We start from the raw sequence: 24,802 nt of genomic DNA, 5'->3' as shown, positions 1-24,802 counted from the left end.
TCCCCAAAGGTCCTGAAGGAGATTCCAGGGGATCTCCAGCAAAATGTGTGACAGCTTATTATTCACTCCAAATTGCCCTCAGTAGACGTTTTGTTAGTATGACTGTTAAAATCATGTATTTCAGATTTTGCTGCTGTCATCCCCTAATGAGTAGTGTAGAAACCTCTGCAAATTAGCATCACACAGAATGTATCAAATCAGTGTCTGTAACACATAAATGAGAACTCATCATATAAATGAGAACTGCTCATTTATAATCCAAAGCGACACAGGCTTGTGGTTCTAATATGGGGTGATTTCTCACACTCTTAAACTCTTACAGGATAATTCCAGTTTATTACAGCTTAAGTGTCATTTTCATAGTTTTGGCCATTGTTTCTATTGTTCTCTGCAAACTTAAGTGCTTAGATCTGGGAACAAAACAAAACTGCATAAACCATCATGTTATCTCCTGTAAATTCCTTTATTTAAAGATAAAACTGTTACTGTAATGTGGGTAATCATCCCTCAGTGCACATGAAAACAGCTAGTTTATCAGCCTGTAAACCATAATAGATGTTTAGGGATATTCTGGACAGTACTTTTGCAGGTGGCATTTGATTTGCCTTCCAAATAAGTTTGACTAACCCGAGTCTTGCGTTGTTGTCTTTTTCATGTTTTCAGCAATGCTGATTTGTTTCCTGAAATCAACAGCTATCTTTAGCTAGCTAAGAGTATGGTCACATTACTATCAATGAGGGCCAAAAGTGCAAAGAATAACAGCCGAGTTGTAAACAACTCAGAATGATTGAAAGTAAATCGACAGTGTGAGTAGTAAAATGGGAGTAGGGAGGCTGAGAGAGTGACAGTAGAGCAGTGTGGGTTTAGGATTAGGAGCAGCTCTAGCTGATATCCCAGAGGGCTCTGAAGGGTTGGGCTGAGATTTCCTTCCTGTAAGGGAGTCATGTCTTTACCAGCATTTGGATGATATCCATCATCCAAACTATTCTGACCTATCTCTGAATAGGACAGTTTGGAGTCTGTGGGCTGTCATCACTTCTTTGTCGGCCAGCAGCTATTTTGGGTTAAGTTCCTGTTTACTGGATACCTAAATCTTCAGAAGTCAGCATGTCCTGTTGCACCAAAAGCGCAGAGCAGCAGCGGCTGCTGCGAAATGGGGGAGGTGGGTGGGTGTTGTTTTATCATGGGGCGAGATGGATAGAGATGTTTTTGTGGTGTGTGTGTGTGTTTGGTTGATTAAAGGCTGGGTGGGGGGTTAGCAGCCAGATGCTAGGCCTGCAGCTGGCTGGTTGAGTGGGAGGAGAGTTACATTGAAAAGCAGCAGTGCCAGCAAAGTGGGGCTTAGCCAGACACTGAGAGGAGATAATCCATATTTCATCTGCATCCTCCTCTTCCTCCTAACCACCTGCAGAGCAACACAACTCAGACCCAGAGCATGAATAGTACATGACACAGAAATAAAATTTGAGATACGCTAACTTTTGAGTGGAGGGAAGAGACGCACTCTTCATATCCAGCACCTTGGGGAGCTCTTCAGAGCTCAGGAATGACTCTATTAGACAGTTAGACTCAAGGTTAACCGCCAAAAAACTCCCACCCCAACCCGCCCACTTACCAGTCCTTTTTATGGAGCATTGCAGCAGGTATCTTTTTATTTCAGATCCAACCAAAGGGGTTTTCTCTATGTTCTTCATTCATTCATAATATATACTGAGAGTGTGCTCCTGATCATTCACAATGCACTGATATTTTTTAATGCAACCAACAAATGTTTGGGATAAAACCACACTTCATGAATGAAGGAGCTACAGCTTCAAAGATGCTATTTATTTTTCTACTTTGGCTCTTTCTGAAGATGTGCTGTCTGCTAATTTAGTATGCAAAAAAAAGCTCTGGTTCCAAAACTACATTTCTGATATCTGCTGAGTTTTTAATATTCATGATCAGCTTGCAGCTTTGAAAGTGAGCTTAAAAGGCGCTTTCTTGCTCACTCAGCCTCATGCACACACACACACACACACACACACACGGGACGTTTCTCTCTGCATTTTTATCCCCTGCTCAATATTCAGAGGAAATCAGGTAGGCATGTTTCCATTAGCTTGTAAATGAGCTGTTGTTTTTTGAGGCACTATTAATCTCTGATTAAAAATCTTAACTGTAACAAACTAATACAGATCCTGTTCAGATCCAATTTAGCCCTGTTTACTTCTTCTAGAGGCAGTGGAATAAATTAGGTGCAGGTATGGTGGCCATTCTCTTCTCCTCACTTGAGTTCTTTGCTTTTAGAAGGTTTGTCATGAAAATGCTTTTTGTGCAGACAGTTGAAATGTGATATTTATCTTTCTACAGTTTGTTGGACTGCTCTTATAAATCATGGGCTGTTTTACACTTACACTTAATTATTAATTTAGTGATGATAGTAGCTTTGTTACACTTTGGCATTGCAAAACTGTCACTGGCTTTCAAAATCCACGTTTTACCTGTACTCTTTATAGCAGAGTTACAAAGGGGTTCACAGCATGTAAGACATAAATTAACAACAGGTTTATACAAGAAATCCAAAATGGTGTGTACTCTTGGAATGACATTGTAAAATATTGTTCACTACTCTGAAAATGTGTATTATCCACATGGAAACACTCAAAATGAGAGGGTACTTCACTGACCTGATGTATGCATCTGTGCACACCCACTTAAATACTCACCCACGCACACTGACACACACACACGAGGCCTTTGAGTGAAGCAGGGCACAGGAGATGTAATATCACATTTTGTTTTATCTGACAGAGTGAATAATAAATTAAGTGACTGGGCTGTAGCTCAAGCCTCCTGATAGATTTATCCAGCCACACAATGGTTTCTTTAGGAGATACATATACATCCAGCCTCACCTTATCTCACAGTCCTTTGAAAGGTTAGCAGTAAATTGAAAATGATTTCTCCATCGGCCGCATCTTGTGACTTCTCCCATGCCTCCAGGCTACGACGCCACACCATTGCCCACAAAATGAGCCCAATCCTTTACCAAACAGGCTGTAAAAATATCCCCAGAAGGGGGTTAATCCCGTTTGACTGAGTGCATATTTGAAAAGAAGTTGCAGTTATTGTGATGGACTGTGTCAGCTCTGCGTGGTGTTATCCATGTGTGCAATGACACATCTCAGAGCAGTATTCTGATGATGGCTGTGGTATCTTAAGTTTCCAGGGTTCCTTCCATAGGTTATGGGCTTTCCTGTCAGGATGAAGAGTAGTTTAATTTGTCCCAAAATGTCCCAACTAGAGAACATTAGAATGAATGCAGTGTCCAAGTTCAGTCTCCCCTTGCCTTACCTCCTGAGGGCCAGTGCAGACATTTATTCATTTTGGAAGTAAACAAGTAAAAGACATTTTTGCCATGTTTTTTTGTCAAACAAGTTCATGGTGTCAGTTTTGGAGTTCATGACAAAACAGTCTGAGAATTCTTCACTTGTCCTAGGAAATATGGCAGTTTTTTTTGATGACATGGTGAGAGTCACACACATCCTGCCACCCCAGTCTCAGAGGTGGATGTTTATTATCATTCCCAAAACAGTGAAACCTGTTAGGACGTGAAACCTGTTAGTGGTCCTCCATTGTAACTGCTTCAGGGTTCACTTTTCTGCACAAGAACGACAGAGAGCCAGAGATTGGGGGTGGGGGGTATGGTTTTGTTAAATGGGAGACCCTGCCGCTGCACACACACACAGTTTTTGGAGAAAGGTGTCGGGGGGCCAATAAGTGTTGCAATGGTAGCTTGGCAGGAAGTGAAACATATGTCTCCTTTTCAACTCCCTAAATCTCCTTTAGATCTCAAATGAACTAAGCTCCTGGCAAAGCCTGTCTCACAACCTCCTCCACAGACTGCATCCCCCCACTCCCATCAGCAGTCCTCTAACGAAGTCATGCTGACAGTGATCCAGAGGCAAAGGGGAGGGGCACTACAAATAACCCACCCTACAGGAACCCAGAGCTACGACATCATGGCAAAAACACTGCCAATCCCCCCGCACATCACCCACCACCCATCAACCATGGCCAACTACTGCTAATCTGCTTCTACAGTGCCGAATTCTTCTTTTTCTTTCCCTTTCATGGCCACGCCCGCTGTCCAAACAATCACCCCCAGCTATGAGCACTGACCCCTCTCCCAGATTCATTGTTTTAGTTTTACTCTACAGGCTCAAGGTACTGTCTCCTCTTTTTCTTTTATTATTTATTATCCTCTTTAATTTGGCTAATTACTGAAAATATGCACAACTTATTTATATACCTGCTGCTGGATCTGCTTAGTGCTGCTTTGAATGCCGTGTTGAGAATAGAATTCAATGCATGTTTGACTCCTTTTTCCGACTCCAGGCCATGATCTGTGAGGAAAACATATGTGGTCTGTGACTCCACGTGTACAAGCATGTTTTATGTATAGCGTATAATTGATGGCATGCACACTATCAGAAATGAAATGAAAGTGCATCCAAACTTTTGACTGGTACTATATAAGAAAATACCCAAGGTTTAAAAACATCCTATGGCCAATATGAATAGGAATATCAGCCTTTTCAGAGATTAACGTGGTGTCGGGTGTTGCAGACAGTCGACCTGGGGTTTCCATCTGTGACTAGACAGGCAGTTTATAGTGGGAAAATGTGGTCGTGATGCCCTGTCGGGAAGCAATCAAGCTTTAGCTGCAGGGATTTTTTAAAATTTTTGCTGCAGGGCAGTTGGTTGCGAAGCTTGGATGTGGCCTTTGAGGGTCTGAGCCTGTCAAGCATTCTGGCTAACCCGTCGCTAGGCACTGGCACAAGGGAACAAAGGGGTGCGGTGATGGAAGGTGGTGTGGGGGGAAGTAGATGGGGCTTTCTGGGAAGGGAAATGATGGAGGCGTCTGAAACCAGGAGGCCAAGCGTGAAAGAGATGAGAGAGGGAAAGCAGCCCAGATTTGGCCCAAGATCAGTCACCAGAGAAGGAGAGATTAAGGACCTGTCATTCACAGCTGCTTCATCAGGGCTTTGGCCCACTCCCCTGCGGTTATTTGTGTAGGGTGGTTTGCTTTACCCATTAAGACAGTGAACTAGAAGTGAAGCATATACAGATACACAAAGATCACCAGGTCAGCTGGGCTTCCAATCAATCTGGAGAGTTGGACCCTCTGCCCTGGCTGTAATTGAGATGGGTCATGCTGGGCTGGCCTTGGATATGACTGAATGCCCCAGTTCTCTTTTTTTACCCTAGGAGAGTGTGCTGTTTTGGGCCTTTGCCACATATTGTTGGAGTATCTAGTTCCCCTTCCTCTGTTTGCTTCCCCTCTGTTTCTACTTCATCCCACAAACAAGCCTTATTTTGGCTGGATGTTTGGATCATATGACCAAAGTTCACAGTTGTTTTTTTTTTTGTTTGTTTTTTTTATGGGTTACCATAGTCCGCTGAGCTTTTACATGCTCACTCTCTTCTGAACTTTGTCATGTGATTCTTGCCGTGGAGAGCAGCCGAGAGGGCAGGTGGTAGAACCAGAAGGGGCTGATGGGAAATTGGACAAGCCAAGGTTAGCCAGACGATCTTTGCTGGAGGATTAATTGTGTAAGAGCCATGTAATGATTGCTGGCATGTCTCTGGACTGAAATCCTGTTAGTCACTGCACAGGGGTCAGACTAAGACTGACTATGTTGTGTATGTGTGTGTATGTGTGTGTGTGTGTGTGTGTGTGTGTATACAGTATATGTGTCTGCATCAGGAAGGAAGGTGCTCTGGTCATGCTGGTATACTTGACCAGGTGGGGATCTGAGAGATTCTGTAGTCTGAACCTAATATTTACCACACGCACATGAGCACTGTGTTTGGACAGAGACATGTGGTTCCAGTGTTTCCCCTAGGTTAATTGGTCAGGGAGGGCGGACCTTGCAGCCAGGGGTGTGGGGAGTGCGGTGGCAATCGATATTAGTGCTTGGTTTTCACCATGGGGGTTTGCACCCCCCCCAACACTGAGGTTATGCAGAGGTGATTGGTAAAGTTACCCTTATGTCTAGCTGCAATAACGGACAACAAAAAACGTGGGGGTGCTCAGCAGAATTATTTCTTGTACATTGTTTGTTTTTTTGCTCTTGCTTCTGACTCCCTCGCTAAAGTGTTATCTTTGTAACCTATAGGCTCGTCCTGGTTATTATTGTGTTGTAAATTGATTGGCAGATTGAACCTCAGGCTATTTTTTTTACTCTCTGTGGCCCTTCATGTTATTTTAAGTACTCAAAGTATTATTCAAAGTATTGAAATCTAATTCTGTACATTTTTAGGAATCAATCAATAAAATGTATATTTGTACTATCGACATGGGGCACTTAGTGCAAGGATGACTTGTCCTAACTACAACTGGTTTTCTTGTGGGAATTCTCTCATGGTGGAAGAAAAGCCCCTTATCTGTGTACTTTCTCCTTCCATCATTTTAGTCTATCTCTCCACCCTCAGACAACGCAGAGCAGCTTATTGAACACAGATGATGAATGGGTATAGATTGATACCAGATAGCAGGCTGCTGCTAATTGACACCATTGTATCACTTCATCTCAGGCCTTTTGTATTCCTCCTTCTCCTTTTCTCAGCAGAACATTACATTTGAGATTAGTCAGACTTAAGGAGCTGTATGTCTCTGCGTGATCTATTAAAAATGAGATACATTGCACAGGAGCTTATATATACAATGCTTTAAATTTGGATAATGTAGCTACAACATATACTTTTCTCAGCACAGTAGAAGTAACACTAAGCCTGATACATTTAGGAGTTGTCAGTCTAATAGTTGTTTCTGACTTGGCACTGATCAGACAGGTGAGGTTTCATTATCTACCAGAGTCAGAGTGCTTCCTCATACTGCTAGTCAGAGCCAGCCACACTGGACTGAATAAAGTGCAGGTTGTACAAATCCATAAGACTTCCTTTAGAGCCAAATCCCTGTCTGTTTAATGGTTTAACTTCTCTGCTACCACTGGCCAAACAGAAGTGAATTAACTGACAAAGCTCTTGCAAGCTCTTTCTCCTCAGCCAGATCTTGGCAGAGCCTTCTGAGCTAGGCAAGGTGACAAACAATCATGTTCCTTTATTTTCTTGGGTTCAGGAACCCCAAGATGTGTTTTTCTAAAACAGATTCTCAACAGACACGCTTGCCTGAGTTTATTAATACTTGTAAATAAATATTTTCCAGGTGCCCTTAAGATGTTTTTATCCAGGTTTGATTCTGAGTGACCTGCACTTTCACATTTTCATGGCATGCTGTTTACAGTTGTGCATTTATTTGCCTTGCTTACAACACCCTCAGGTAGTTTTTGGCTGAGGGAGACGTTGCCCTTGTTTTTCTGATTTAGCTGATTGGGAAATTATAGCCTGTAGCTATCAGTTCATACACCCACCTATCCAACCTTGAGGTTACCACTCTCCTACTGGCTAACACAAATCATTTTCTTGAGATTTGAACGTGTTTGTTTCCTCACCTCCCTTTACCACATTCTTATACCCTTCTGCCACTTTATCATTTATATCTCTGAACTCAGCCATTAACTCACTGTGCTCCACTTCTGCTGCCCTTGACTAAAGGGTACACTTCCTCCTCTCCTCGTCTCAAAATCAGCCTTATATTCTTCTGGGACCAGCAGACAGCCATGCTAGCCCACGGCCAGACGGCTTTTAATCATTTATTTAGGGGCTCTAATGTTGCGTTCTGCTCTGCTCTCTCACTTAGAGCGAGCAGAGATGAGAGGGGAGAGTGAACGAGAGACACTGCATTAAGCTTGGATCAAGAAGCCAGTTTGTCAGGGAGCCTCTGAGGATCCCTGCTTCGTCTCTGTCCAGTGCTTTGCACTATGCGTATTAAACGTGTAGCATGGTGTTGCTTTTATTACATATTCCTCATATTCCTCTTTTGACAGCATGTCCTCTGGGTTCACTGCAAAGGAGCAAAACATCATAGGAATAGTTAATTTACCCAGATTTCATCAGCAGAGAGCTGAAGAGCTTGAATACAGTTTATACACACAGTATCTGCCTCATCTTGTGCAGTAGAGAGGATAAATTATGCCACCACATGCACGAGGTACATATGCACATACACAAATATAACATGATTTAATTATCTAAACTGAATGTCTAATCAAGTTTTCAGTTATTTTTGTAAACAGAGACACAACACTCAGGAGAGCCGCTGTGTATTTTAGGGGAAGGATGCAACTTGCAGCACTGTGACAGAGTTGGACATGCCTGCAGGTCACTGAATTACATGTCTTAGTGGGCAGTCAGTGAGTGATGAGCCCTAGAGAGATTTCTGTGGACCTTGCATTCTCAGTGCCTTAACAGGGCCTTATTTTAGTTGTTAAATTGAGCTTTAATTCACTTCCACTTGGAATTGAGCATTGTAAGTTTCAGTGTCCATTCTAAATGGATACCATACAGAGGCTCTTTAAGTGTTGTTTTTCGTATTGGGCACCAAGCCAGGAAGGTCATTTATGTTTATAATTGAAGAGAACAAGGATGTTGATTGGAGGCCATTAATCAGCCCTGTATTTATCTGAATACCATTAGAAGGCCCTCCGCATCAGAGCTGTGCTGTTTGAGTTGTAAAAATGTCTTTTCAACTAGCTCAGCAATTATCATGTGTAAATATGTGCCCCTTTCAATGCAAAAGATAGACCTCCCAATCATTAACCCCAATAATAGGACTTGGGATGTTTTTTCCAAGTGTAACATAATGGCCTAACTCAGTTGAGTTCAGAGTGCTTATTGACTCCAAGTTACTGGACAGCGGACAATGGGTAAATAGAAAAAGTTTTTCTTTGTGCTGCTGAAGGAGGTGATGCATGCACCCAAAACAAGAGCCTGGGTCTTTTTCCCAGCAGGGACTTGGAGGTGATAGAGGGTTGTGGGATTAGGGGGAAAAGATCCAGGACACAAAAAGTGCAAACTTTTGAGTGATCAACAAGGAGTGGAGATCAATGAAGACTGCATGAGGCTTTGAAGCCTGAGAGGAGCTGGCCAATCAATGGAGAACTGTTCACTTGTTAGTGTCTTCAAAGATGTGAAGAAAACAAGCAGTTTTCCTCCATGAAGTTTAGCTGGTAGTGTTTCAAGAAAACACATCAGAAAACAATACTGAAACTTTAAGTCTGGGTCTGTCTCTTTGGCCTTCACTCAGTCCTTCCCTGCAGCCTGGTGCAATTGGTGAGACAAAACTAGTCTGCTTGGTTCAGTTGCTTTCACTGTTTTTCTATATGAGGTGAATTTGCATAGTTACAATAATGGATGTCGGCTTTAGAGGAGATGCTTTGTTTTTGAAGCTTTGATATTTTATCTTTTGATTAAGATTCATAAGGGTTAAAAGTTCATTTCCAGCTATGCAGTTAAAGGAGCAGTGTGCACATTAAATACAGTATGTTAAACACTCTGAAACAACTGCTTAAGCTGGGTTGCAGCTATTTGTCTACATACCCTGTTCTCATTTCCTCTTTACATCTGTAAAAGAAAAACTCTTCCACCACACCACCCGACTACAACTCTTTTACTGTTCACCCTCTCCATTACTTTCGATTTCCTCTCCCTCTTTTGGCTCTGTGCTGTTTTAGTTATCAATGATTGCCTCAAATGCTTTCCTTCCCCTTTCCATCACAAGAGCTGTAATTTTGTCACAATCATGCACAGCGGCAGGCTACGCTAGGGCGTTGCACCTCCAACCACTGACTTCATATCATTTTCCATCAGCAGGAAACTCAGCAGGAAGCATATGTTTCTCACGCACTTGCACAGGGTCTGGTGGGGTATAGAGGATGCTATACTGACTTTCATCCTTAGCCCATGGACATTTTTTTTCTTGAAATTCATGGCTTCCCAATGAAATATGAATCAAACACAGTGCTCCAGGCTTTGCTTGCTTTGAAAGAAGCTTTAACTCAATTGGAAGTCTCAAGAGGTGAGGAGTCACTAGCTACCCTGCACTCCAGTGTTTGGATATAATATTAGGGCCAAATAAACCATTGACTGTCAGTACTAGAAACAAACTATAAAAACTGTATTTTCTGTATACGTTTCTTCTTGTATGCTATACAGACAATTTTCAGCATTTGCACTTAGAGAGCATTGTCATGAGTTAGTATGCGCTGTAGACCCTACTCCTATTTTTGTCAAGTTTTTCACGTTTAAAAGTTGGACATGCATTAACTGTTCATAATTAACACACTAATTACATGGATGAATTGATCTTGTTTGACAAAGTGAATCATTTTTTGTAATGCAGGTGTATAGTGTGTAATAATATTGCTAAATCATATTATACTGAATCTTTATTTTGGCAGTTTCCCTATTTTTTTTATATCATAATGACTTTTCATTCATCTCCTTGTCTCTCAGTATGTTTTAGTGCTGTTATGTTTCACACATTATTATTCATGTGCTGTTTCACACTTTCCATTTCTCCACTTGATGAGTGTTGCATTGCAAATTGTGGGTGGCATTATGTTTAATACCCTTCATTTGCAATGTTTTTATTTATACCCTGTTTTTCATCGCTGGATTCTAATAGCATTTGTTGCAATTTCAGTATGATCTGCTTGTATAGCTAATGGAAGATTTATTTTTTTGCCTTGTTGTCTGTCAATGGTATAACTTGTTTTACCCTTTTACCTCTGTAGGAGCAGAGCCCCAGCAACGCCACATCCCTGGCCATGATGCAGGAGCCTCAGGAGGTTGTGGAGGAGACAGTCACCATAGAGGAGGACCCTGGCACTCCCACCTCCCATGTCTCAGTGGTCACCTCTGATGACGGCACCACACGGCGCACAGAAACCAAGGTAAAGCACTCAGCTTATTTACATTGTATAGAGAGGGTGGTACTGATGTTATTATGAGTGAGAGAAATATTTAAAGTAAACTCTCATAGAAGAATCATATATACATTTGTTGACTCCAAGACATACTATATTTCTAGGGTGCCGATTATTATTATATTGATATTAGACAATGTTAGGTGTCAAAAATACTCAGCTCTGGAATAATAATAATCAAAAGAAAGTCTTGGGCAGTTATCTGTGACCTTCATTTAAAACTTATGTTGCATGTGTTGTGTACTGTATGGAGTTGCTTCATCTTAGAAGTGAGATGGTAATCACACCTCAGTGTGGCATCTCAGAGCAGGTGCGTAGTTGTTGCACATGGGTACCACTGAGCTCTTGGTTGCAAAAACCCTAAAAGTCTCTTTGATCCATTTAAATATTGCTTCAAATTATGGTTATGGCTTACTACTTCTGAACCACACAGTACTGTACCTCCACTCCCAGACTTTCCTCCTTAAGAACACTAAATCCCATAATCCTACAGTCCAAAGTGGTTTCATCTCCCTCTCACAGCTTTATTTATTTGATTATTGTGTTATTACGAGAAACTCCCTTGGTGTTCTTCTAGTTTTGTGCTTCTTAAAAGCTCCTTTGTTCATTCGTCCTCTACTTTGTTCTGTTGTTTTTCTGTAAGGATATTTCAACTAACGTGAAGGTGAGTGTACTTTTATAACAGTAAGGCTCTTCCAATCATGCCACTATATTTATGTGTTCATATTGGCTACAGCAACAGTGTGCAACACAGTCCGCTTCATCACAAGCCAAATAATGCTCCAGTCTATACTCTAAAACACTTTGTTCTTAAGTCACTGCTTGCTGATATCTGTTTTTTTTATTCACAATTTCTATTGCATGGTCTTCTGTCTCTCATTCACTCTCTTTATTTCTGTCCTCTGAATTTTATCTTACATCTCTCATTGGCATTACAGGAGGCACAATATGACACTACCCAGTACCAGTAATACTTGATACATCCCTACAGAAATCTCATATGAGATAAAAAGGGTTTTTAATTACACTGTAATCTTGCAGTTAAATTATAAAGACACTATTAATCCCTGTCATAAGAAGTTCAGTTTTATTGACTTAAAAAAATGGTTGTTTTTTTGGGGGAGATGTAGCTCTATATTACAGTAGTTGGCTTTTTATTTTATGTGAGTACCTTGGTCATCTTGAAGTACAAAGCAGCGACGCTGGATTCCCAAAAAGGATTGTTAATGCACCAGTGCAGAGAAATCATGTCACATATTTTCTCATAGGACTAGAATGCCTCTTTTCCTGTGTCTGATATGGATTTTGAAAAGTTTTAAGGTTGTGCCTGCATTGTGTTTTGGAAGACAAGTTAGCATTTCACTTCTAAGTACAAATTCATCACTCTCTATGCACGAAGAACAACTCCAACCAGAATCTGCAACGTGTTTTATGCTACATCTGCTACATCTTAGAAGTGAGATGGTGCCTGGAAGCTCTTCCCTTTTCTTCTGCATTTTCCGACATACCCACTAACATACGCCTATATGAAAGCATTTTGCTTCTATAAATGTGGCTACAGTCAGCTGCTGTCCATGAAAGCTTCCAGAAGAGTGGAGAGCATTCTGTGGATCTCCTACTCCAGGGACTGTGAAACTGTAATTAAAAAGCCTGCTGTAATCCCTCATTAGGGAGGGCCCATTGCCCTCCAGCCTGTTTACTGTGAGGGGATTGGCCACACGCACTCACTCACACTCATATGATTTTATGCATTCACATGTAGACCTTTTTAGGAGTAACGCAAACACATATGGTGAAAAGTAACTGTAATCATTGGCTTTGATGCAGGAAGTACTTTCTTTTTACCGCCTTACTGGGCAGAGGGATGGGGTGTTTTCTGAAAGTCACCTACAGGTCACCTACACGTTCTGGCTGAACATGTGGAAGCCAAAGTGTCTGCCTGGCCAAGAGTGTGTGCAAAGAAACCCCTCGCTTTCACTGACTCTTCTTATTCTCTCTGCATTCCCAGTCCCAGGCTCATTTTGTGATGTGTTGTTTTTCAGCCTCTCTGCTTTCCTTTCTCATCATTTTGTAACAACTCCCAGTTTTTTATGTCTTAATCTGTTCTTTTGAACCAAAGTATTGCTGTACTCTCAAATGCTAACGTGGTTCCTTCCCTTGATGGTTATCCTTCATCTAACTGCTGGAAGATGAAACATGGAAGCAGGCAAAAAGTTTTTTTTTTCCTGTTGTAGACATTTTTCTAGCTGACTTATCATCTGCAGTATTATTGGTGAAATACTAGAAAAGGAACAGAATAAATAACACCAAAACAGAGATAATGTACATGAGACAATGTCAGCAAAAAGACACTGGAATGCTGTTGTGCAATTGTGTGTTTGTGCATGGGAGTCACGGTACGTTTTAACTGACAAACTCAATTAATGTAGTTTAGTATCGTTTTTTTTATGTGCATCGAAAAACAGCTATGAAAGGCTTTTAAATAGCAGATTAACTGCTGGTTCTACTTACGTTTTAAATCAATTTATCTCAAAGTGAATTGGCCCAGCCATTGAATGAGTCCAAGCACATGCACACGCTCAATTAGATGCACGCCTGTCCTGCTGTCCCAGCATGCCATGCTTTCCCTTGGCGATCAGCCAGCCCTATTTCCTGCTGGCAGACCGTCTGAATGGAACACCATGTCATGTTGGAGGAAGCGCTCAGTTGGCCCAATAAAAGCAGCATTCCTTCTCTTTCTTCTGGATATGACCTAATGAGAGTTGAGGCAGACAACACAAACAAATAAAAGCACTTTTACTACCCTGCACACACTGGGAGGCCACCCATGAATGGGAAGAGTTAACTTGCCAAGTGCTAGCTTCATCAGGTACAGTTTTGTGAGAAATAACGTATCACTGCTGAACAGAAACAGAAAAAATAGAATACAATGTCCAAATGCTTTTTATAAATGGCTACAGGAGCACCGGAACCTCCTTCAGATTAGACACAGCTACGTGTAACTTAAACAGGTGCAAAGCTGTGTCTGGATGCACATCCACCCTGTCCAGAACAACAGGGTGGATGTGCATCCAGTCGTAATAAAATCTGATGTGGTTTACCGAGAGATCTACCCACCCAGGTTACCAAAATGATCAAAGCCATCACTCACAGCACCTACCACCCAATGATGGTTACTGACAACTTGTTAATAGAGTCCAGGTCTGTCACCTGGACCCCACCCCCATCTCAACCCCATGTCAGACTGAGCCAGGATGGCGATCCCTGTGTGATGTTCTTTTTCCTCTGACATTTCAACAAGATTTCAAGTGGCCCACATTATCCACTTAGACTTCACTCTCATTGTGGAGAAACTAACAGTTTCTAATTCCATAATTTTTGCTCTTTAGGTGAGTTGAAAATTAATCAAAGGTTTCACAATCACAGGCTGCTTAAAAACCCGAATTACTACCTCACCCTCCCACCAGCCTCCAGCCACCATGTCAATTTAAGCTCTCAATAAAGTGAATGCTACAGAGATTGTGAAACATCTCACGGTGCTATAAAGTGTACAGTTTGATGCCTTCTGCTCTTGCCTCCGTTTTGAACAGCCTGGTAAACAGTTAAAGCCTGTGTCTAACTGCCTATGGAGGGTTTAAACACTTTTCAGTATAACTGTGACTTTCCAAGCAGGCACACACAAATTTATAGTATTTCTACATGTGCACTTAGTCACATATATTCTTCAAAATTTTAGCAATTCTGTTTTAGCTCTGTTTACCCCGCATAAGCATATTTCAGAGGCTCCTCTGAAACGCACGTCTCTCGCCTCCCCTCGTTTCCCCCTGTGTGACGGTTTAACGTGTTGTGAACTTGAGCATACATCAAAGAGTGTTTGAAACCTGTTTGATGGCTCCTTTTGCAGCCCTTGCAAACTGCCTAAAAAGCTGTGTTAGTACAAGGCAACTGGGCATGTCAAAGCTAAGAAGCTGCAGCATTTACTGTGCCCACTTCTCAGCTGAATAGAACAGAATAAAATAGGATGATAAATTAAAGGGGATAAAATTTCTAGCTATGAAGCATTTTGACATTATTCTCCATCTGGGAGGCTGGGGTTCCCTTGTGAAATGATATCTCAGGAAAATCAATGAAGCATATAAAAAATAAAGTGATAATGTATTTTCATAAATGACATTTATTATGCTGCTGTAATTGCCTCATGTAGTGTATGACATTCAGCCCTGGCCCCTGTAGTCCCCTTGAGGCCCAGAGTTAACATAGGGGAGCATGATATGAACAGCCTAGTCTGGGTTCTTCCATAGCCTGTGGCTGTTAATCAGGATGATGGAAGTGAGCTTGTTATTCCAAGGACATACATATGCTTTAGCTATTGTGAATCAAGCAAATGAGCTCTTTATTTTTAACTGTGATAAGCCAAGGCACAATAGCATCAGTAACAAATGTAAATTGCTCAGTAATGACTGAACATGGAAATGAACTTTGGTGTTCGTGAAATAGGTTTTGCTATGTAGCTCAGAGCCAGAGTGTAATCACAAAAACAAGGCCAATTAAGATTTCGATTTGTTTCAACCAAGTAAATGAGGATACCACATTGAATGACCAATGTGCTTTTTCTTGGCACCCTGCGCTGTGGCGAGGGTTAATGCTGTGTTTCGATTTTTTGATATTGTTACATGCCTTTGCTCACTCCTGATTAAAATTGAAATTATGGCATTGATGGGAAAATAAAGAAAGCATATAACGATTAATGGGGCTGGTGTCGAAAATTAAACCCATCAGATGCAGGAATGAGCTTTGCCCAAGAATTTCAAACTGCTAGTCTGCGCTTGTCCAGTGGGAATGGACCTCTACAGCACCTTGTCAACCACAACAGGAATTGCATCAGACCTGCACCTATTCAAATGGCAATTCATTTTCATCAACTTCATTAATTTGGAAGATGAATTTATAGTTGCAGACAAAATAGCCAATTATCAGCCACAGCAGAACTCACAGCAGAATAAATTGATGGTTGAAGAGCCTAGGGAGGGAGAGAGTTGTCTGCAATTCTCAGTCAGACAGCCTCGGATGCAGCAGAAGAAGTAGTTATGTAGCTATAGGATGACACGAGTGTGAATGATAGATACATGGATGTCACAGTACTCTGGCTACAGACTGTGATGCTACACTGCAAGAGAGGTTTCCTTGGGGACATGCAGGATTCAAGGCCCACTGGAACTGTAACACTTCAAAACATCTCTGTTAAAGCACAATCCAGGACAAGTCGACCATGACTGTTACTGTTTATATGTAACATTTTGGGTTAGACTGACAATAGTTTTCAAATAATATATTAACATTGCATGCGTCCTGGCTTTTACCACTTTATAATTTAAGGTGGCACCATTTAGTGATGCAGCTCATACAACTGGATACTATCACCTCTGATTCACTGCAGTTCCTACTTGATTACACCCATTATATAAGATAAGATTGACTTTAAAGGTACGGTAACTCTAAGATAATAAGAATCAACTATGAAAAATGGATTAGTTTTCCATGGTTTAACATATAGTTGCTCAGTAGGTAGCATGACTTTCTGTGTGTTTGTGGCCTGAAGATGACATGTTCACATGTCTGTTGGATACTAACCTTTTAATGTCATTCAGTGAAGTCATGCTACGTTGTCTGACAGGTGTATCTGTTTCCCTCTAAAGGTGACTAAGATGGTGAAGACAGTAACAACACGGACAGTGCGTCAGGTGCCCCTGGGCCCCGATGGCTTGCCCCTTCCCGAGGGCTCATCACCACTGGGCAGCTACACTGACTCCATTGACCGACGCTTTATGAAGAATGGAGGTGACCGTTTTATTACACCTCAAGCAACCTCCACTCTAACACGCTCCTACAACAACTCCTACAATGATTCATACGGCGAGACGCCCGAGAGCCAGTACATTCGGCACTATGGCCTACACGATGGCTATGCTGATTTGACAGACAACTACGGCAGCCTGTCACGTGGAGTCAACTTCCGGCCACCACGCTATCCCTACATGCCCAACAGCTACAGGCCAGAGAACAGCTACACGCTGCCTATTCGCAAGGATGATTATGGTCATGTGGCCCAGCCCCAGGTGCCCATGGGTAGCAGCACTGTGGATCTGAACCGCTCACAGCCAGAGCGCTTCCAGCCTGAGCCATATGGCCTGGAGGATGATCGCCGCAGCTTGGGCCCAGAAGAGGAGGAGCCATATGAGCTGGAGCCAGACTACTCCACTGCCAACCGACGCACCTTGCAAGGAGCCAACCGGGGTCGCACCCACCGGGAACCTCTCCGTGATGGGCCTAGGGTCAGGTAAGGATAAATGCACAAAACTTGAGGTTTGTGTGTCTTTACTTATTCTACATAAAAGCACAGATATTACATAGAAAAGGCTGCATAATAGTTGTTTTTATCCATCAGTATCTAGAGTTAATACTTAAAAACCTGACAGCTTGTGTTTCATTGAGGATATTCAGCCCTGAGGACCTTGCAGGAGATAATGGTTTCATGAAGGTGTGTGAGTTCATACAGTATACATATTTTTCTTCTTCTATTGGACATTGAGTTGTTAATATGCATGAGCACTGTCTTTGCCTTGACACAACAGGAGAGCAGACCTGTTGAGATGAGAGGGAATAAAGAATACTTGTCTTGTTCTCGCTTTAAAAAAGACTACGTTACACCATGTGCAAGTAAACATATGTCTCTTCTCCTTGAGGAACTTGGTTGAGAAAGGAAGTGAGGAAGAAGCAAGTCTTTGATTGCCATTTTCTGCAAATGGATATTGAACATGTATTTGTGACAGAGGAAAACAGGCAGGAATGATTGGAGGTGATGAGGGATGGAAGGGAGAGTGGAAGAAGACAGGAGGTCTTTTTCACTTATCTCTCAGTCTTTTCTCTTGTGAACAACCTCTGTTGAGGTGAGTAAAACCACTGGCTCCAGTAGGCAAAAAAAGTCTTTTAGCCTTAACAATAAGATTCCAAAATGGACTCTTGTCTAAAACCTTCCAATCATTTCATTGCTACCCAAAAAGAGGGAGGGGGCTGGAAAAAATGTCCACCCTCAAGTACACTAAAGCAAGCGTCTCAAGTTGAGTTGGTGGGAAGTGTGTTTTAATGATTTCTTTTGAGCAGTGATCTGTAGCAGATGGATATTTTCAAGCTCTCTGCACCAATCTAAGGGCAAAATGTTTGGGCTTGAAGCCAAAACTAAGATTAAGAGGCAGGAAAGAGCGAGTATCTGAGGCTGTGTGCATTTTTATTTTCGGGTGTGTCAGCTTCAAGATGAGTTTTGCATTTGGACACTTCTTAATTAAACCTATGTACACACACACTTATGTATTTGCAGCCAGCTGAATTTAAAGGCCCCCTTTAAAACAGCAGATGCTTAATCACGCTCTCTTCACACGCTTAGGAGTTTGCTCTTACACTTATACACACTGTATATCTGTCACTCTTTCTATCTCTGTCTCTCTCTCTCTCACACACACACACACACACACACACACACACGCACAATAAAAATCCTCATCTTCACAAAATGAGTCACTCCTCCATCCGTCTAGCGAGAGGCGCTTGCTGTGACAGGCAATTTGTAGCCTGCCTTACATGTGTCACAACACAGCTCTAACAGCCACATACACCCCTTCAGATACACACACATGCTACCAGCCATTCATGTGTATGCCCAAACACAAACACACGTTCCAGGCCGCTCCTGACTGACTGCTGCCTGGCAAATTGCAGGAGAAAATATATGCCAAATGTTTCCTTCTTTCTTCTTCCCCTCATTTTTCCTGCACTCACATCAGCTGACATCAAAACACCAAAACATCAGCCTACTATGAGAATTTTTTTCTCCCAGGATGGCAACAATTGCAGAGTGCCCAGGCTCTCCTGTGCACTCACGCTGAGATTAGTATTCTTCCAAGAAGGGAGCGGCGACTCCAAAGTGCTGTAATGAATCAGGGAATTAAAGCGGTTTAATTAGAGCTTATCATTACATTGCAAGCCCTCAATTATGCACTGACAAAAATGAAGATGTTTAGTACTAAAACTGCTGCTGAGCACTCAATTTGTCAGTGTTGTGGAGTGATGTGTTAGTGTGTGGGTGGGAATGATGTATGATTCCTTGCTGGGGTTCCTCGGATGTGTGAGCATGCCTCACTGTTTTGGATTTTAATGTTAGCACATCTCTAATGTACAGTTGGGTGACATATTAAAGGAAAAAGCTGAATAAGTTAGTGGTTAGCACCATCAAAACAGCCTGCTTTGCTGTTTTTCCCCCTTTTCTTTGTTCTGTGTCCTACAAAGACTCTTGTGCATAATAAAACAATTATTGTCCATAATTCAAAATGAACAATCTGGGACAGTTAGTGGAGAGCTCGGAAATGCAGCACAGATGTAATGTGTACATATGAGATGCAGAAGTCTTCTGAGTTTGCTAATCCAATTCAGTTTATCTCCTTATATGGGTCAGCCTTGACCAAAACTGAAGGACGATGAAAGTAACTGATGGGAAAAGGAAAATAGCGAGGCTGTAGCAAAGTACAGGTTAATAAATCACAGCTGAAATTTGGGGACATGCCTACATCTCATTATCTACTGTATCGGTTTGTCTTTTTTTTTAACTTTCTGTCCTGGAACAAAACAAGCACACCCACGTATCTATAGACAAGCACACAGATGCACAGAAATAGCACAGACATTTAGTAGCTCGATTAACATGAAGAGTGTGATCTGCCGTAATCATGCCCGGACCATCACATCTGACAGCGGAGAGCCCTTTCACATCCTATGAATACACCCCTCCCTGTACACACAATGGCGCCAATTTAAATGCAAATCCTGACATTCCCATCACTCAGCCTTACAACGCCTGCTTTTCCAAAGCCCCGCTGCATCAGACCAGATCTAAATGAGCCCCAGATCTGCACGACTGTACGTCTCATATGTGTGTTGAAGTGAGTGTGTGAATGTGAGAGAGTGTGTGTGAAACATGGTGTGACAGATAATGAGAAAGCAAACCAAAGAAAACTGTGTGTGAAAGAGATGGTTATGTTTGCAGGTCTATGCAAAGGCAGTGATGCTGAGATTGTGTACTGGCCTTTCTTTAGGCGGGTTTTTCCTGCCTCTCATTGCTTTGTCATGTCCAACATCCCAAAGCAATTGAAGACTGGATGATGGTTTACGAGTATGGGCATGTGTGGTGTGTGTATTTAGACTTTGGTGTACGCAAGGAAGTATTTAGTAACCACCAGTACATGTATATATCCTCACTAATTTACCTCTTTCCCTCTCCTGGTGTTTTTGCCAAACCTCGGCACAGCAGTTGTCAAATGATGTGCTGTAATCAGGCTTTTGATTGGCCCCTCCCTCCTTACTGTGGTCAGTGGCATATGGAGGTTTGCGGCTCTCAGACGTGTTCCACAAAACTGGAAAAAAATAACTTTTAAAAATAACTAGTGATGACACACCAGTTCCACTCTAGTTTATCTTAGCTTTGTTTGATTGAGTGTTTCCTCTCTTTTTTGTCTGGAAGAACTGACATTAGACCTTCAAGAGTCACAGCTGTTCTTGTCAAAATCCCACGACACCAAAAACTTGTCCCACAAAAATTGCCACAGTCATTCAACACTGTGGTTCTTTGAAATTTGTTCACGTTGCTTTCAGTATGTAGACACTGGGTGATACTCAGCTGCAGTGGTGCCTCACTCCATCTCTATTAATCTTCTTTCCATCCATCTGAATAGGGGATTTAGTATCTTGTTACATAGCTCAGACAGGAGTTTTTCTCTCAGTTCATCTCACATTGATTTCCCTGGCAATAAATTGCACAAAGTCTTGCCATAAAAGCCAATATGTTACTGCAAGCCTTGTGTAATAGAAAAATCAACAGAGGAATACACCAGAGCTGAGGCAAGATGGCATGCAGAGCCCTCCTTCCCCAGCATCCCTGGGAAGAACTGTAAAAACACATAATTAACATAAAACTCATTAAAATTAGAGTTTGGTCTGGAATTCCCTGCCAACCACCCGCATTGGCCACCATTTATTGCAGCACCATACATCAAAGTGGTGAGAGGAGACCAGCTGGATTATGTAATGAGGATAAACAAGTCTCAAGCTGTAGGGTGGGTGGGGGTATGATAAATGCTGTGCAAAAGTACACAACTCTAATTAAATTCCTCTCCCCATGCCATAACTTTCTTTACCAAACATTCTTTCATTCTTTTTGACAACTCAGTGGTAATTGTTCAGAAACAATTTTTTTTTTTTCAAAAATAGGCTTTACAACTTCTGCCAATGTAAAATGTGACTCCCTTGTCTCGATCCTCAGAGGTGGCCCTACAAGTGAAAAAGTGTTCCTATGATTAAAGAGAGAACTAAATACTACGCACTCCAGCAACAAATGATCTGTCATTGCAATTGAGCGCCTATATTTTTGCTCGTGCTCCTGTAAAGAATTGATGATGCTGCTGTTGGAAAAAAAAACCCCTAGTGAACAGAGCATAGATCACGGACTCTAAGAATGAGAAATAGAGAACCACCAAAGGAAATCCCCTATGGATCATCAAAAGAAACGTCACTCTTCCCTCTCCAGTGGACAACATTTACTTCTGGCACCAAAAATAAGCAGCACTCAGTACTGTTTCCAGCCATAACAGTAATGATGTTGATGAGGCTAATGCTAGCAGAGAAGTCTCAGAGAGATTGTCATTAACACTGTAGCAACTGCATGCTGGTGTTCAGCGCTGGGAGCAAAGGAAGTCCTGGGGGCATCACAGGGTCTCATGGTAATCCCTGTGGGGACAGCAGAGCTCCTTTCTCTGTTCCTGGGGGAAAAGACCGCTTCAGATCGCTTCTCTACTATATATAGTGGCTTAAACAAAACTTCACAAGACCTCCCTTCAAAGATTTTTCTTTGGTGTTGTCTTTGTCTCTGTTTCTTTGTGGAAGGCCTTCTTTGCACAGTCGTTTCCTGTCACTCAGTCACTCTTTCTTTAAGACATTATGTTTGTTGAAGTCTGACATTTGTTGCTGCCATCTGACAGGGAAGAATAATAACAATGTTGCACACCATATCACTCTTATTGCAGTGAGTTTCCACTGCAGTCCCTTGAAAGACCTGCTAATAACAGATCCAAATCACAGATCAACATGTCCCCCTGTCAATTTATGTCACACACTTTTCCCCTTTTCCCATCCATCTCCCACATTGTTTCATCTGTGCTTTTCCGTTTCCTCCTCATTAGTCTGTGGCACTCACTTCAGTTGGCTTCTCTCAAAGTCTTTCCCCCAGCAGCCTAATTCTTCTCTCAGACAAATCTGTCTGAGTCACCCTCCATTTACCTCGTCCATCTCCCTTGTCCTCACCGTCCTCTGTTCTCTTGTCTTCCAGAGGATATCCAGATGACCCGATTGAAGCAGAGCTGATTGATGAACGCCACCCGTATATCCATGGCATGTATTCAGCACCACTTGCCCAACCAGAGAGGGGGAGCATGGCCAGTCTGGACCGCATGGGTGGCCGGCGCTCACCCTCCATCGACAGCATCCGCAAGGACCCACGCTGGCGTGACCCAGACCTCCCTGAGGTCATTGCCATGCTGGGCCACCCCATTGACCCAGTCAAGTCCAATGCTGCTGCCTACCTGCAACACCTGTGCTATGAAAATGATAAGATTAAGAAGGATGTCCGTCAGCTGAAGGGGATTCCTGTTCTGGTGGGGCTGTTGGACCACCCCAAATCTGAAGTCCACCGCAAAGCTTGTGGTGCCCTGCGCAACATCTCCTATGGCAAAGACAATGACAACAAAGTGGCCATCAAGAACTGTGATGGCATCCCAGCCCTTATCCGCCTGCTGAGGAAGACCAATGACATGGAGGTCCGAGAGCTCATCACCGGTAAGGACAATATTTCTGTATCGAAGAATGTGTTTGACATTTTGCAACCTGTTTTTTTTTAATAAGAGCCTACAGACGTAAGAGTGGCATTTATGTTATCTAACAGCAAAAAAGTGAATGTGTGTGTCAATTGTTTTAAACACAAATAGAATCCTGAAATGATGAGTTTAAAATAGTTTGCTGTAACACAATAAAATTATTATAAAATTACTGTATATTGTGATATTGTGACAATATACAGATATACACATATTGATAAATGTGATTTTAAATTTTAGGTAATTATGCATAACCTTTCCATTTTGGTGATCAGTGTCAAAACATATTTTACTAATAGGCTACTATGACTTTTTTTCTTAAACACATCAGGCAGTACTACTGCAAAGCTTCCCATAATTTTTTTTAAGTTTAAGTTTTTGAAGTTTCGCATATGCTTATGTGTTCTTTCAAGTTAGTTAAAAAAGATCTGTCATATTGTTGAAATAGTTTGAATTACGTGCCATAAATATGTCTGGTTGTATTTCTCAAGTAAGACACCATTTATAATCATTTATAATCGCCCTTCCATAGGTAAAGATTTTTTCTATTATGCAAAAAAAAAAACACCTGCATGGCCCTGTTGCCGTAGAGTCTCTTAGCTGTCTTCCCCACCTTTTTCCGTCCTCCTAATTAGTCTCAACTCTCTTTTGCGTACAGTAAGTATATATGTGGTGCTTTGAAGCCTTTTAAGCTGATATGATAGTACCTTACTCTGCAGGTCCTTTCCAGTTGCTGGCTGCATATATCACTTTCATACTTCATCCAGGTATATACTGAGTTGGTTGCAATAATCCCTGGCTCTGCATGTTAATGCAGCACAGAGTCAGACTCTATTACGAAGGAGGAGGTTATTTATATTTTCATGACAGGTTTGCTGTGAAAGAAATGATTAATGCCATTTTCACATCTTAGACCCCTTTCATTATTTAAGTTTTTTGTCCTAAGTGTCCCATATGGCTGTACGGCTGCACTTCCTGAATTAGCACTGAATTGCATAACTCCATAGATACAAGTGACAGGTAATAATAATGTATTCAATAGTAGCATTTTTTTTTTTTCACAGAGTCAAAATTAAGCTTACGCTAAGCTTACACTGTATGGTAAGCAGAAGGAGACAGAACTGCATGTAAACATTGATTTTAGAAGACAAGAAAAACCATTAGCTACATTGTGTAATGAAACATGCCTTAATTCTTTCAAGAGGAGATACTGATTCTGACACTATAGATTTCTTCTGTTGACTTTCTGGATGTCAGTCGGGGAATACAGTGGTCTGCGTTTGCTCGGCTAACCCTCCACCTTATTGGTGTGACCTGACACACTTTGGCTGGTATTGGCTGTGTTTTTTCAACTGAGAAGGGGTTTTTGTTTTCATTGTGAGATAATTCACTTTCAATGATAATTCAATGTCAGTGGTTCCCAACAGATTGTAGTGTAGTGAAGATCTGTGTAGCTGTGGCTTTAAGGAGTGAATATCAGTAAAAGACAGCAGCAACTGGTAGCTTCAGTTTAAAGTAGACACTGATAGGGGTTAAAAAAAAAAACATGGTTATTGAATTGTAGCGTGCATGCATGCACAAGTGTGTATGTGTGTTTCCTTTGCTGTGACTGAGATGTCACGGTGAGCGATGACTGTGCCGCAGCAGAAATGATTGCCTTTACAGCATTGTGTTGCTCCCCATCGTAGCTAAAAATAACCCTGCACCACAAGACAAGGAGGACAGAATGGAGGGAGGCTTTTTAATTTTTTTTTCCATTTTCCCACTCTCACTCATTATCCTCCCTCTCTTGCTCAATCAAATTTTTGCTCTCCTTCTTTATTATCTACACTCTAAATTTCTCTCTCTCCCTGGTTTTCTCCCTATATTTACTCTGTCTCTGTCGCCAGCTTTAGATTTCCACTGGCAGTGTTCGGGCCCTAGTAAAAACAGGCCAGTCTCAATGCAAGCTCAGCT

The 24,802-nt window shown here is 41.8% G+C and overlaps 1 protein-coding gene across 4 annotated transcripts in view; it reads left to right on the top strand.

Annotated features, from left to right (window-relative positions):
- arvcfb (ARVCF delta catenin family member b) overlaps positions 1–24,802 on the top strand; it is a 190,118-nt gene that overhangs the window by 108,580 nt on the left and 56,736 nt on the right. For 3 of the 4 annotated variants that reach the window (XM_026320689.1, XM_026320690.1, XM_026320687.1), the window contains 4 exons: positions 10,683–10,841; positions 11,518–11,538; positions 16,571–17,211; positions 22,303–22,808. In XM_026320689.1, the coding sequence (XP_026176474.1) occupies positions 10,716–10,841; positions 11,518–11,538; positions 16,571–17,211; positions 22,303–22,808 (1,294 nt within the window). In that variant the 5' untranslated portion in view covers positions 10,683–10,715. The remainder of the gene's footprint in view (positions 1–10,682; positions 10,842–11,517; positions 11,539–16,570; positions 17,212–22,302; positions 22,809–24,802) is intronic. The other variant, XM_026320688.1, reaches the window with a different exon arrangement.

This window comes from Mastacembelus armatus, chromosome 9 (genome assembly GCF_900324485.2).
Source record: "Mastacembelus armatus chromosome 9, fMasArm1.2, whole genome shotgun sequence".
Lineage (NCBI taxonomy): Eukaryota > Metazoa > Chordata > Actinopteri > Synbranchiformes > Mastacembelidae > Mastacembelus > Mastacembelus armatus.
Note: the sequence above shows the minus strand (reverse complement) of the source record. Positions and strands in the feature narration are given on the sequence as shown.